The sequence below is a fragment of the Sceloporus occidentalis genome, unplaced genomic scaffold (genome assembly GCF_023333645.1).
Source record: "Sceloporus occidentalis isolate IW3139 unplaced genomic scaffold, rSceOcc1.0.p SCAF_58, whole genome shotgun sequence".
In the NCBI taxonomy this organism is placed as follows: domain Eukaryota; kingdom Metazoa; phylum Chordata; class Lepidosauria; order Squamata; family Phrynosomatidae; genus Sceloporus; species Sceloporus occidentalis.
The window spans coordinates 2849456-2864607 of record NW_028317038.1 but is presented as its reverse complement, the minus strand read 5'-3'; the positions used below and the strand labels follow the sequence as shown (position 1 = coordinate 2864607).

At 42.4% G+C, this 15152-nt stretch overlaps 1 protein-coding gene across 1 annotated transcript in view; it reads right to left on the bottom strand.

Annotated features, from left to right (window-relative positions):
* Positions 1-15152, bottom strand: part of LOC149287624 (pappalysin-1-like) — a 506291-nt gene that overhangs the window by 439118 nt on the left and 52021 nt on the right. The window contains exon 2 of the mRNA XM_089492654.1: positions 11163-12237. Coding sequence (XP_089348780.1) covers positions 11163-12237 — 1075 coding nt within the window. The remainder of the gene's footprint in view (positions 1-11162; positions 12238-15152) is intronic.

Here is a 15152-nt window from a genome sequence, read left to right as displayed (position 1 = left end):
CAATATACAGTGCACATATTTTGATATTGTCATACATACATTATGCACACATTAATAAGCATATCCACACTCAAATATACATACACAAATACACACATGGAAATTATACACTGAAAGTAGTATATATATATATATATATATACATATATATATATATATATATATCCCATATACGGTAAACCAATACCCACCTTAGCATTTAGTTAGTGGTCACACAGGATGTGTTTCTTTAACAACTGTTATGACTGGAGGGAAATTATTATCCAATCAAAGAAGATGTCATACACAGCATTATTCAAATGTCACTAATATCTTCAGGCTGGACATATGCTGACCTCAGCCAGGTTAGCCCACCAATATTAAAGCAACTGTATCACCTAAACATTGCTTATACTGTGAAGGCAGAGAATAAAACAATATTCAAAGTTATCTATACATTGTGTTAGGCAAACTGCAAGAAAAAAATTAGGAGAAAAATGTGTTTTAAATGTGTCTGTGGAGTCTGTTGTTTATGACATCACCTCATACCTCCCAACATCTTGGCAAATTGGGACGCTGGCGCGCATGTGCCGTGCTGCCATCACTCTTCCTAAACTGTGAAGATCAGAGTGTCAGCATTACCGCGCATGCGCGGTAGTGCTGTCACTGAAGCTGGCAGTGTTACTGCGCATGCGTACAATGCTGAGCATGTCCAGTAGTCGTTTTCTGGTGACCCAGGCACCAGAGAACACGATCAGGACTCTGAATCCCAAATTCCATGGAACAGAGGTAGAGCTCAGCGGGACAGAGCCTCCAAATTGGGACTGTACTGCACAAATCGAGACAGTTGAGAGGTATGCACCTGTGGCTTGATGTGTAAATAAACAGGCATGGATATGTAAAATCAAAAGAAGATTGTGAATAGATAGATCTAATGAAAAAAAACTGTTGATCTAACCGGATCTAACGAATATCTACCAAAATCCATTAAAAAAAATCAAAATTTCAGTTGAAGGGGGGCCAGCCCGTATGTATACCCATCCCCCGAACACAAAATAGGATTGTGAATACCGCCTCCTGGGTGATAGATCTAACAAAAAAAACTGTTGATCTAACAGGATCCAACGAATATCTACCAAAATCCATAAAAAAAAATCCAAATTTCAGTTGAGGGGGGGGCCAGCCCGTATGTATACCCATCCCCCAAACACAAAATAGGATTGGGAATACCGCCTCCTGCATGGTAGATCTAGCGAAAAAAACAGTTGATCTAACCGGATCTAACGAATATCTACCAAAATCCATTAAAAAAAATCCAAATTTCAGTTCAGGGGGGGCCAGCCCATATGTATACCCATCCCCTACACATAAAATAGGATTGTGAATACCGCCTCCTGCGTGGTAGATCTAACGAAAAAAAACTGTTGATCTAACCGGATCTAACGAATATCTACCAAAATCCATAAAAAAAAATTCCAGATTTCACTTGAGGGGGGGCCAGCCCGTATGTATACCCATCCCCCGCACATAAAATAGGATTGTGAATACCGCCTCCTGGGTGATAGATCTAACGAAAAAAACTGTTGATCTAACCGGATCTAACGAATATCTACCAAAATCCATTAAAAAAACCCAAATTTCAGTTGAGGGGGGGCCAGCCCGTATGTATACCCATCCCCCGCACACAAAATAGGATTGTGAATACCGCCTCCTGCGTGATAGATCTAACGAAAAAAACTGTTGATCTAACCGGATCTAACGAATATCTACCAAAATCCATAAAAAAAATCCATGTTTCAGTTGAGGGGGGCCAGCCCGTATGTATACCCATCCCCCGAACACAAAATAGGATTGGGAATACCGCCTCCTGCGTGGTAGATCTAATGAAAAAAACTGTTGATCTAACCAGATCTAACGAATATCTACCAAAATCAATAAAAAAAACAAAAACTTCAGTTGAGGGGGGGCCAGCCCGTATGTATACCCATCCCCCGAACACAAAATAGGATTGGGAATACCGCCTCCTGCGTGATAGATCTAACGAAAAAAACAGTTGATCTAACCGGATCTAACGAATATCTACCAAAATCCATAAAAAAAATAATCCAAATTTCAGTTGAGGGGGGGCCAGCCCGTGTGTATACTCATCCCCCGCACACAAAATAGGATTGTGAATACCGCCTCCTGCGTGGTAGATCTAACGAAAAAAACAGTTGATCTAACCGGATCTAACGAATATCTACCAAAATCCATTAAAAAAAATCCAAATTTCAGTTGAGGGGGGGCCAGCCCCCCTCATTAAATATGCAATATCTCAATAATTAGACTAGATCTAACAAAAATGTTGTCTGATCAAACCTGATCTAACGCAGAGCTATCATAATCAGTAAGATTTTGTTGAAATTTTTGTTGGGGGTGGCTGGCTACGATTTGGGGGTAAATTTGGTATAACATGCCTTTTTAAGGGGTGAAATCCAGAGGCCTGGTGCTATTAACCCTTTCATGCCCATGCCCTTCACACAGTCGCGGCTTGGCAAGCAGTCCTGACCGTGACACCTGGGGTATCTAGTTTTCAAAAATATATGGTTTAATTGGGCACATTGAATTGGCCAGGTTCAAATATGTACTAATAGGGCATGGGCAGTGAATTTTTTAAAAGTTCAGCATTTAAAAATGTGCATGCCCCAAACACCCAGGAAAACGCATACATGGGTGGTATCACTGTACTCAGGAGGTGTTCCTACTCACATATCGGGATGTTGTGTGACAGTTACATATACCTGGACCTGTTAATTCATACCTGAAAAAAATGTGTGCGGAAAAAAATGCAAAAAAATGACTACCACAAAGTTTGAAAAAGACTGGTGGTAGAATTAGTTCTTCAAAAATATATTAGTGATGTCCAGTTAATGAACCAATCATTCTTTTGAACTGATTCTTTTCAATATACTGGCTGAATCAGTTCAGTAGACTGAACGACTCATTGGTAACAGTTCAGTTTGTAAATCATTCTAGGGATGCACCGAAATGAAAATTCTGGACCAAAACCGAAACTGAAATTGGCCGAAACCGAAAATGATATATATATACCATATTGGCTCGATTATAGGCCGCACCCGATTATAGGCCGCACCCTAAAAGTTAGGTGCTTTTTTAAAGAAAAATTTATATTTTTAGAAAAAATACACATTACTGGATTAGTAAAACAATGTTCTACCAAACATACTGTATTTTAACATTTTTGGTATCTATTATGCAGTTAGCCAACATATATTACATACAAACAGAAAACCAATAGCCATTTTAATGCACCTTACGTATAGATATGCCCCTCTGCCCCCAGATATGCTGCCACTCTGACTGCCCCACAGATATGCTGCCACCCTGACTGCCCCCCAGATACGCTGCCACCCTAACTGCTCCCCCAGATACGCTGCCACTCTGCCCCCCCCCCAAACTTAGCAATGCAGACTCCTGGGGTCTAGCGGGGCCAGCGGTGGACGTCTGCGTGATTCGCTTTGACAACTTCCAGTGCCGACAAGAGAGGTTGTTTAATCGCATCACGAAGACAACCTCCCCTGCCAGCACTTCCCACTGCGGAAGTGCTGGAACCGGACGTTGTATCGCACAGATGTCAGGCGTCCACCTGCTGCAGGAGAGTAGGATCTAGTTCCCCTGCAGCACCCCCACTGTCAGGATCCACCCTGCTAGTGATGTCCGGATCATGAACGAATCGTTCATTTGATCCGGTTCTTTTTAGTGATCCGGATGAGTCGGTTCACTAGACTGAACGATTCGTTTGTAGCGGTTCAGTCTGTGAATCATGAAGCTGTAACCTGATCCTAGAGCTGTGAGTCATCTGCAGAGCACTCTGGGGTCAGGTTACAGCTCATTAATTCTCACAGGAACGATGACTCATAGAGTCAGAGAGTCGTTCAAAGAGTCGAATGATCCTAAGAGTCGAATGATCCGAAGAGTCGAATGATCCGAAGAGTCGAATGAACCGAAGAGTCGAATGATCCGAATCTTACAGGGATCCGGATCTTACAAGGATCCGAATCTTACAGAGATTCGAATCATTCAGAGAATATCACTGATACCATACTTTTATAAATAAATACATTAATAATGTCCACACTGCCCCCAGGATTTAGATTCCCCTGAGTTTGCCCCCCTTTACCTAGAACTGCACCTATAGTTAACTTTATTAAATTAATTAAATTAACCCTCAGTCATCAGCATAAAATTAACCCTTATACCCCATCAACCATAACTGCCCCTGAAATTAACCGTAAAGATCCCATTAACCATAACGGCCCCTGAAATTAACCCTAAAGACCCCATTAACCATAACGGCCCCTGAAATTAACCCTAAATACTCCATTAACCATAACTGCCCCTAAATTAATTGCATGTACTCCAGATAAATTACCTAATAAATTGGTATGGTTGATGGGGTCTTTAGTGTTAATTTGGGGGCAGTTATGCTTAATGGGGTGTTTAGGGATAATTTAAGGGGCAGTTATGCTTAATGGGGTGTTTAGTGTTAATTTAGGGGCAGTCATGCTTAATGAGGTGTTTAGGGTTAATTTGGGGGCAGTTATGCTTAATGGGTCTTTAGTGTTAATTTAGGGGCAGTTATGCTTAATGAGGTGTTTAGGGTTAATTTGGGGGTAGTTATGCTTAATGGGGTCTTTAGTGTTAATTTAGGGGCAGTTATGCTTAATGAGGTGTTTAGGGTTAATTTGGGGGCAGTTATGCTTAATGGGGTCTTTAGTGTTAATTTAGGGGCATTTATGCTTAATGAGGTGTTTAGGGTTAATTTGGGGGCAGTTATGCTTAATGGGGTGTTTAGGGTTAATTTAGGGGCAGTTATGCTTAATGGGGTGTTTAGGGTTAATTTGGGGGCAGTTATGGTTAATGGGGTGTTAAGGGTTAATTTTAGGGGCAGTCATGGTTGATGGGGTGTTAAGGGTTAATTTTAGGGCAGTCATGATCCGGATCACTGTAAGATTCGGATCCCTGTAAGATCCGAATCTTTGAACGACTCTCTGCCTTCATTGACATCACTGGAGGCAGGGGGGAGGATTCATAATGAAAGGGGCAGGGCCAATCGTTAGTGTGCCTGCACGGAGTTACTGGAAAACAGTAACTCCTCTGAGTCACACTGAGTGATCCGAAGATTCGGATCATGAATCGGATCATTTCAGTGAACGAATCGAAATGATCCGATTCACTTTAATGATCCGAACTTCCCATCACTACACCCTGCCTGCCAGGACTATGCACTAATTTTTCACTACTTATTGATGCTCATATTGTTTTACAACCACTAGTGGTCGCCTCTCTCTCTCTCTCTGGAGCACCCAGACCTCGTTATTGCAAGCAGCTGGGCCTTGTTTCCTGGATTACCCTGCCTTTATGAACCTGCCCTGCCTTTGTATTGAAGTCTGTGGACCATTCTGCTGTGGCTTTGTACCTGTGCCGTTCCTGTCTACCTGCTTTTGTGTCCTTATCAAGTGGGCTCCCTGCCTTTCGCGCCCTTCCAAGTGGGCTCCCTGCCTTTTTGGGCTCTTCCAAGTGGGCTCCCTGCCTTTCGGCTCTTCCAAGCAGGCTCCCTGCCTTTTGAGCCCTTCCAAGTGGGCTCCCTGCCTTTCATGCCCTTCCAAGTGGGCTCCCTGCCAAAAAACTTTTTACCGGTATTTATTTATCCTGCCATACGTCCGGTTTCTTGCTTACAGACTGTATAACCCTTATTTGCTTGTCCTGTCATATACATACAATACATCACATTACCTAGATTTCTGCTTATGGTGTCTTTTTTTGTATATCATGCATCGTGGGTTACAGACCGAACACCAAGTATCCCCTGCACATGGGCTCCTACCCGACCTGATTACCTGAGTCCTGACACCCACTCTAAAGACTTAAAGTGTGTGTGGGGGGGGGTGCGGCCTATATTCGGGCAAATACAGTATATATCTTATTTTTTTGGGTCCAATATTTGGTCCACACTTTTACTAAAAGTAACACACCAAAATTGGACAAAAAATTTTAATAATATTAATATATATATATATATATATATATGATTAACAGCAATCACACGCCTATCATGCCCAGGCATGCTCATATTCAAGCATGTACTGGCTGACTTAGCATGATAGGAGTGTGATTGCTGTTAATCATATATATATATATATTAATATTGTTATTGATTTTTTTCTGTCCAATTTTGGTGTGTTACTTACTTTTAATAAAAGTGTGGTTAACACACCAAAATTGGACCAAAAAAATCATATATATACCCTATTTGCCCGAATATAGGCCGCACTTCCCCACACACTTTAAGTCTTTAGACATTCATTTACTCATTCGTATACTTAATCATTCCCTTAATCATGCATACCTGCTCATAACCCTCCCCACCCCCTAACCTGAACTGCAGATCTCTCACTCACAGACTACTGCAGGGGCTGGCTGTACAAGCAACTTCTCTTGTCCCGCCCCCAGGGGAAGAAGGAAGGGAGCAGAGTCATGTGACATGCATTCACATGACTCTGCTGAGTTCCTGTTTTTCCTGTCCAGTACAAGAGATGCTGCTCGCATAGTGTGTGTGCGAGAAACGCACAGGTAAGCAGCCTGGCCCCTGAGGACGATTATTTCTGGCTGTTTTTTTTGGTTCGGCATTTTGCCGATAATGACCTTTTCAGCAGATATATTTCGGCCACCGATATATCGGTGCATCCCTATCATTAACTACACTGGTAGTATCATCCTAGAGTAAGTCATCTGCACAGTACACAGACTCAGAGATCAGGTTACAGCTCATCAGTTCACTGATTCAGACTACAGAGCATATTCAAGTCATCAGTATACAGTACACTGACAATTATACTTTTATAACTAAATACAAGATTAATCTTCACTGCCCCCAGGATTTAGATTCCCTTTAGTTTGCACCCTTTTACCTTATGAAGTTAATTAACTCCTCGGTCCTTGCACCTAAATTAACCCCCTAACTCTGCACCCTAACTTTCAGCACCCCAAATATTAATCTTATACTTACTATGAGTTTAGTTGCAGAGCAGTGTGGACACATATTACATTACTGTAGAATACATTGGTGTGTAATACAAATAAACAAATAATTAGACTTGTGCATTCGTCTTCGGGCGAACATGGAAACGAACACGAAGAGTGCGTTTTCGTGTTCGTTCTGAAGACACGCCGAAGAGAAGACAGGGGCGGTAAAACGTCGGCGAAGACGAAGACACACACCACGAAGATCTTCGTGATTGTCTTCGTCTTCGTCTACCATTCGCCCCCCCTCTTCTAACTTACCTTGTCTTCGCGGCAGTTCCTGGAAGTGGAAATCCGCAGGTTCGCCGTCACGGGTTACAGGGCAGTGCGAATGAGCTTATTGGTCGCCTACAGGGACCTCCTCTGGCATCAACCAATTGGTTGATGCCAGAGGAAGACCCTGCAGGTGACCAGTAGGCTCACTCGCACGGTCTTTGTAACCCCTGACAGCGAACCTATGGATTTCCGCTCCCGTTAACCCCTTAACTGGAATACGAAGTTTTTTTTTTTGCCGAAGACGAGCACGAAGACGAACACGAAGAGCCCCCTGGTGCCCAAGTCTACAAATAATCCTGATTAGGCAGGTAGGAGGATTCATAGACTATAAGTGAAAGTTGGGAAGCAGTTACTGCTGTGAGTCACATTGAGTGAATCGATGAAACGGTCCATTTCAATGATTCACTCAAAATGAACAGGCATTAACAACTTCCCATTACTAAAATATAAGGTTTGATGGGGTAAATTGCATTGGCCGGCTTCAAAGATACCCGAAAAAGTAAAAGTCAGAGTCCTTTTTCACCATATTTTATACTTTTTTTAATAGTAAATTATATGATACAATCAAAATAATGACATCTAAAGAAAGCCCTTGTCCTGAAAACACAAGCACAGTAGCCATTGTCACGAAGGGTACAAAAATAAAATCAGCCATTGTCACGAAGGGGTTAATTTATGCATCTTTCCAAACAAAAACATATACCATAGGCCTATTATGGCTTTGTATGTATAGGCAGTAGCGTACCTAGCGGGGGGCGGGGGGGGGGGCGGTCCGCACCAGGTGCCGCTCATCAGGGGGGTGCCAATTTGCCGGCACCCGGCACCCCTCCAGAGACGGACAGTAATGTCCGCCGCTGGAGGAGCAGGCTCACAAGGGAGCGGTATCGGATCTTCCTTGAACCCGGCTTAAAATCACTCAAGGGAGCCGGAGGTCTTTAACCGCTCCCTTGCGATCCGCGCGGCAACAGCTGCTGTGCGCCGGGGTTTGTTGTCAGATCCCGGCGCACAACACTGAAGCCGCGCCCACCACTGTCCGTGCCCTCTGAACTGGAAGAAGACAGAAGAACTGAAGAAGAGGAGCGAAGAGGAGGAAAAGGAGCTGTAAGGAGAAAAGAGGAAAGGTAGGAAATCATAGAGTGAGAGTGGATTGGTATATGTGTGGATTGGTATATATGTGTGGATTGGTATATATGTGTGGATTGGTATATATGTGTGGATTGGTGTATGTGTGGATTGGTGTGCGTGTGGATTGGTATGCGTGTGGATTGGTATGCGTGTGGATTGGTATGCGTGTGGATTGGTGTATGTGTGGATTAGTGTATGTGTGGATTGGTAAGTGTGTGAGAGTGATGGGTGTTATGCTGTACCATTTCCAATGAATTTTTTATAATTATGCTCTAAAGTACATCATAACTCCCATCACTCTATACTGTTCCATACAGTGGCAGAGCTGGGAGACAGAGGCCTTGCAGCCCCACAGCAGGACTCCTGAAAGGTAAGTGAACTTCAAAGAGGGAGAGGGTAGATAGTTAGAAGGGGGTAGATAGGGAGAAGGGGGTGAGACGGGGGATAGGGGGTAGATAGGGAGAAGGGAGTGAGAAGGGGTAGATAGGACAGAAGGGAGTGAGAAGGGGTAGATAGGGCAATCATACTCCTATCATGCCAAGTCTGCGAGTATATCCTGGAATCTGGGTATGCCTGGGCATGATAGGAATGTGATTGCTGTTAACAATCATATATATATATATATATATATGTTAATATTGTTATTTAATTGTTTTGTCCTATTTTGGTGTGTTACTAACTTTAAATAAAATATTTTTTTTTATGGTGTGGGGGGGGTCATATTCGGTTTCGGCCAGGTAAGTGCTGCATTTTCGGTTTCAGTCCAGAATTCGTTTCGGTGCATCCCTACTACTAATGAAGTGGCAGGCCTACATCACATCAATGTTTGGCTTAGTATATAGTGATAGGAGTTATGCTGCACTATTGTCAATGTCTGGCTCAATGTATAGTGATAGGAATTACGCTGTACCACCGACAATGTGTACCTCAGTATATAGTGATAGGTGTTATGCTGTACCACCGTCAATGTCTGCCTCAGTATATAGTGATAGGTGTTATGCTGTACCACCGTCAATGTCTGCGCCGGTATATAACAGTAGAAGCTATGCAGTTTTAAAGTGTATGTGGGGGGGGTGCCACATACAGGATCCGCCCCAGGTGCCAAATTCTCTAGGTACGCCCCTGTGTATAGGTAGTGACAGACTCAAAATAGCGGGTGCCAAAATAGTCTCCAAGCAGACATGTTATGCTCTGTCCTAATAGTATTTCACCACAACTGTGTTCATGTACAACATACATACACACATGATATTTTAAAAACATATACTTGTATTATGGCTAAATGATATTCCAGGTTGTGTAAACCTGATGTAACAGAAAGCGTTAATTTTTTACCATGTTGACCTTTTTAATATTTTTACAGTTGCTACCGGGAGATATGTGATTTTCTTGTTTTAATAAACATCGTGTGTCGCTGAGAAGTCAGTAGTCAAACATCAAGCACACTAGCTAGTAGCTGCAGACCAAGGAACTTACACAGTATCCAACATCATACAGAAGGGTCTCATATTGGCTGTCTGTGAGCACACTGATTAAATAAACTCTTGCCAACTAAAAGACATGTAAATAGGAGGCCCCCTGTAACAGGAGACAGTGAAGGTAACACTTACAACAGAGTGCAGTGTGAGGACATTTCCACTTAACTCTGATATTCCAGAAAAACAAAAAGCTGAAATGTCAAACCCATAAAAACAAGGGCATAATTCATGAAGTCTTAACATTGTAAAAGAAAAAAAACAGGCATCCATTGCTTGCACCATATATGAATTGTAGAAAAACTTAATAAAGATAAAATACTTGACAATTTCTCTAGCTTTATGTCATTAATGACACCTTGTCATCACTGCTAGGACTAGTCTACACAACACAAGAAAATAATGCTATTTCTAATTCTGTTTAGGATTTTCTCTGTCTTTGGTTCTCTATACAATACATAAGTCTTAATAATATTTTTCTATTAGAAAAAAGGAAGCATAAATATGACTATTGCTTTTTAATTCTGGGTAATGCCAGGTAGAACTTGAATTTGAAAGATGCTCATTTATGGGTTTTTTCAGTAGTTAAATAAGTGGGAAAGAAATACTGGTGCTGACCTTAACCATGTTGGACTACTTTTATGATAAACATGGTTTACACATAACCATACCTGGGAACTCTCCAGGTTTGAACTGGAGAACTCAGGAAGAAGCACCAGTTTTCCGGGTTAACACCGGAATCCTCCAGGTATGGGAGTCACCCGAATCCTCCAGGTATGGGAGTCAACAGGAACTGCCCACTGACGTCAATGGGCAGTCCCGGCTGGGTCCTGCAAGGGTAGGCTCCAGGAACCAAATAAGGCATGAAATGTCAGCATGACAAGGTCTGTCTCATTACACCTAATAATACTAATAATAATGATATAACAGCAAAAAAAATAGATACTATTGGTCACTGATGTATATGCTATTATTAGTGAGGGATATGTTTTCAAAAATAAACCTCTGACCACAGGATTCCATAAACCAATAATGTAAGGGGAAACTAATTAATAGCAATGTTGAAAACGAACATTTACCTATTAAATTACTCTTCTTTGATGGGTGACATATCTGTCAGAACTGATTTTGTAAAACTTCAGGCAACAGAATATTCATTAGGTGATATGCGGTGCTATAATTGAAATGACAAATGTTTTCAACGAAAAACGGAAATGCTCCTACCTGTGAGGAGACTCCGGATCAAAGCATGTCTTTGTGACATCTGTGATATTTGGGTTACAGCAGTCACCACCATCGTAATGGAATGTTTCACTATTGCTATCCATATCGCACACACCATTTTGCTTCTTCTTTGACAGCCCACTAGCACTGGGACGGCGGCAGTCACCACCGTCATACCCAGTGAGAACATGATTACACTCTGGGTCACACTTTACATCACCAATCTTGCTAATATCACAATTTGTAAGGATAAGGCGATTACGAAGGAAAGAATCATTCCTTTCAAGCACATGTAAATCCCATGTGATGTTGTATCGGCTAAATGCCTCATTTAGTTTTTGATGTTGGAGCTCAATCTGATCTTTTGTTACTGTTGGGTTCTCATGGTTGTCATCGTATACATTGATCACTCTATATTGTACAACTCTCGGTTGGCGAAATCTTCCAAGTTTGTTATAACTAGTGATCACATCCAAATTGTCACAAAGAGTTTCCCCACATGGGGGTGGCTCTAACATTGTATCCAGCAGCAAACCATGTTGATATATATATATATTTTCTGTATGAGGAAATTTTCCATCTTTTATGGGAGACCAATTGTATTTCACATTTTCAAAGCTATCCTGAAGAACAAGTTGAGGTAGAAAGGTGCTCTGTCCATGTGGTTCTTGGTCCATATCACTCATTATTTCTTCCTGTGTTCGTACTGTTTTCCAGAGGCTTAACTGTTCCAGGTAGCCCCTGAAATTATGATTCAAAGCATTACCCCCAATCATAAGAACTTTACATTTTTGTGTCAGAGGGCTGAAGATAGGGCCAACTTGCTCACCACTTATAGCTACTTGAGCCCCATTAACATAAAATTTGATCATATGACCATTATATGTGACAGCAAGATGTACCCATACATTAGGGAGGTAGTTGTGATGAGCAGTGATGGTAGTAACTTTTCTTGCACGATCGGTCTTCAAAGAGAAGAAATAACGTGGATCTCTTGTACTCTGCTCACTCAATGCCTCTATTCCAAGAACCCATCCACGGTCGTGAGAGGTGTAGGAACATTTGTCATAAAGTCCTAAGTGCCACCAAAGAAAAGAGGTATAAATAAAAATGTCACATTATATAACATCAATGCATATTCAGTCCAGACTATATGTAAACAAAAAATAAGAAAAGTGAACTTAAACTTTAGCATAGTATTATTACAATACAAAACGTTATGTAATTCCATTATTTTTGAAATTATTAATTTAAAATATTTACTTCTATTTTCAAAATGACATCCTATTTCATTAGGAAACACTAGTTGCACACAGTTTTGCTTAGCCTTTTCCCACTCTAAAATCTGCAGTTCTTGTAACATTAAAAAGTTTAATATCCCTGCCACCATATATATATATATATATATACCGTATTGGCTCGCATATAGGCCGCACCCGAATATAGGCCGCGCCCTAAAAGTAAGGTGCTTTTTTAAATAAAAAAGTTTCTGCCCCCCCCCGAGATATGCTGCCACTCTGTCCCCAAGATGTCCCCCCAACCAGACTTACCGGTGCAGACTCAACAGGGTCTTACGGGGTCTTGCGGGGCCAGCGGGGGACATCTACGCATAACACGTATTCAACTTCCGGTGCCGGCACTTCCGCCGTGGGAAGTACCGCCAAGGAAGATTGTTCGCGCAGACGTTCACCGACAGCAGCGATGCGAGCATAAACAACCTCCGCTACTGGCACGTCAGCAAGATGTGCTTTAAAATCTCCCTTGCCAGGACTCCCCCGTGGGAATTCCCGGCAAGGGAGATTGTTAAAGCACATCGAGTAGACGTGCCGGCAGCGGAGGTCGTTCACGCTCATCGCCGCTGCCGGTGAACGTCTGCGCGATGCGCTTAGACAATCTACCGTGCTGGTACTCCCCCAGTGGGAAGTGCTGGCAGGGGAGGCTGTCTGAGCGTATCCAAGAGTAGGATACAGGTCCCCTGCACCGCTGCGGGGGATCTGTATCCTAACCCAGCTGCCTGCCCGGCGCCCGGGACTGCATGTTCCGGGCGTCGGGTGCTAGACCCCGAATATAGGCCGGAAAAAGTGCGGCCTATATTCGGGCCAATACGGTATATATATATATCACTTTCCTGAGGCAGAAGCTGCAGCTCCCCTAATCTCAACGGGAATGATTTCAGGGCATGTGCATTGGGCTCTGAATAGACCCCCATCCAGAGTGTTCACCAACTGTGACGTAACCAGAGTTGCAGTCTCCTGGGGCAGAAAAAAAATGTAACCCTCCATGTAACCCTTCCCCGCCGTGACAAATATCAAGTGTTTACATTTTGCTAAGATGCACTGTTTGATTGTGAGCACAACCCCTTATGAAACAGTTAATGTAACATAGCTGTTCTGATATATATCGTATTTTCGATTATAAGACGACCCTGATTATTAGACGACCCCCCCCAAAATCTGAATAATTATTTAGGAAAAAAAGAAAAAGCCTGAATGTAAGACGACCCAATAGGAAAAAAGTTTTACTAGTAAATGTTAATTAATGCAAACTATTTTTTTAATAAAAGCTATGATTAAGAAAAATTTCCCTTTATTTTCCAACATGCCCCCCAGTTATGCACATCTGGCCCCAGGCTTGCCACTCCTATATGGCACTGTGGCCCATGATACGCCTTTTAACCCTCTTAATGCCACTGTGCCCCATGATATTCAGGTCCCCTACAGAGCTGCGGGGGATCTGGATCTTAGTCTCATAGTCAGACCTCTATTTGAGGTCTGATTATAAGATGACCCCGATTATAAGATGAGGAGTATTTTTCAGAGCATTTGCTCTGAAAAAACCTTGTCTTATAATCGAGCAAATACGGTATGTCTGTTTTTCTCTACCTAAAGCTAAGTAACAAAAAAAAAGTGATTAGCGTTAGCTGACTGAAAGGAATGAGAATCTTTAGGCAAATGAGTAAAGGAAATTAAGTAGAGAAAAGAAAAATGGTGCAAGTGCAAACAAGTACAATAATATATAAATGGAAACAATGGTAAGAATAATGTCTTATATTCGAGGTCGTCTTATAATTAGACCTCAAATAGAGGTCTGACTACAAAACTAAGATCCAGATCCCTCTGTGTGATGAGGAACGTTTGCAGGATGCGCACAGACAACCACCACTGCTGCTGGCACTTCCGCTGGGGCTTGTATGACAAAGCAACGGCGTGACATGACCTTCCGGTGCTCAATCATAGAAGCACAGCGGAAGTAACGGCCAGCAGCAGCGGAGGTTGTCTGCGCGCATTGCTGCTCCCACTAGACACCAGGGAATTTGAAGCACGGTGGACAAGTCTAGGGATGCACAAGTCGGTGGGGGGGGGTTAAGAGTGGCATATGGGGGTATAATGGATTTCTGGAGGCAGAGTGGCAAAATAGGGGGTTAAAACGCATGTCAGGGAGGTAATGGCATATAGGGGTGTATAAGGCATATCTGGGGGGGCAGAGTGACAAATAGAGGGTTAAAAGGCATATCTGGGAGGCAGAGTGGCATATAGGGTGTATAAGGCATATCAAAGAGGCATAGTGGCATATAGGGGAGTATAAGGCACTTTTGGGGGCAGAGTGGCTTACAGAGGTATATAAGGCATATCTGGGGGATAGAGTGACAAATAAGGGGTTAAAAGGCATATCTGGGAGGCAGAGTGGCATATTGGGGGGTATAAGGCATAGCTGGGGCAGATGTGCATTACTGGGGGCACGTTGGCAAATAAAGTGAAATATAAAACAAAAAAATTATTTTTTCTCAATCATAGTTTTTATTAAATATGAAAAAAATATGATCCCCATTCACTAAACCACACATCCCTTTTCCTTCCTCCCTGTAGTTCAGGTATAGATCAAATAAAAAAACACATGTAAACAGCACTTGCATGTGTAGATCAACTGAACAAGACATACAAACCCTATATTTGCAGGTATATATAATGGATGGAAACATAGCATAGCAGG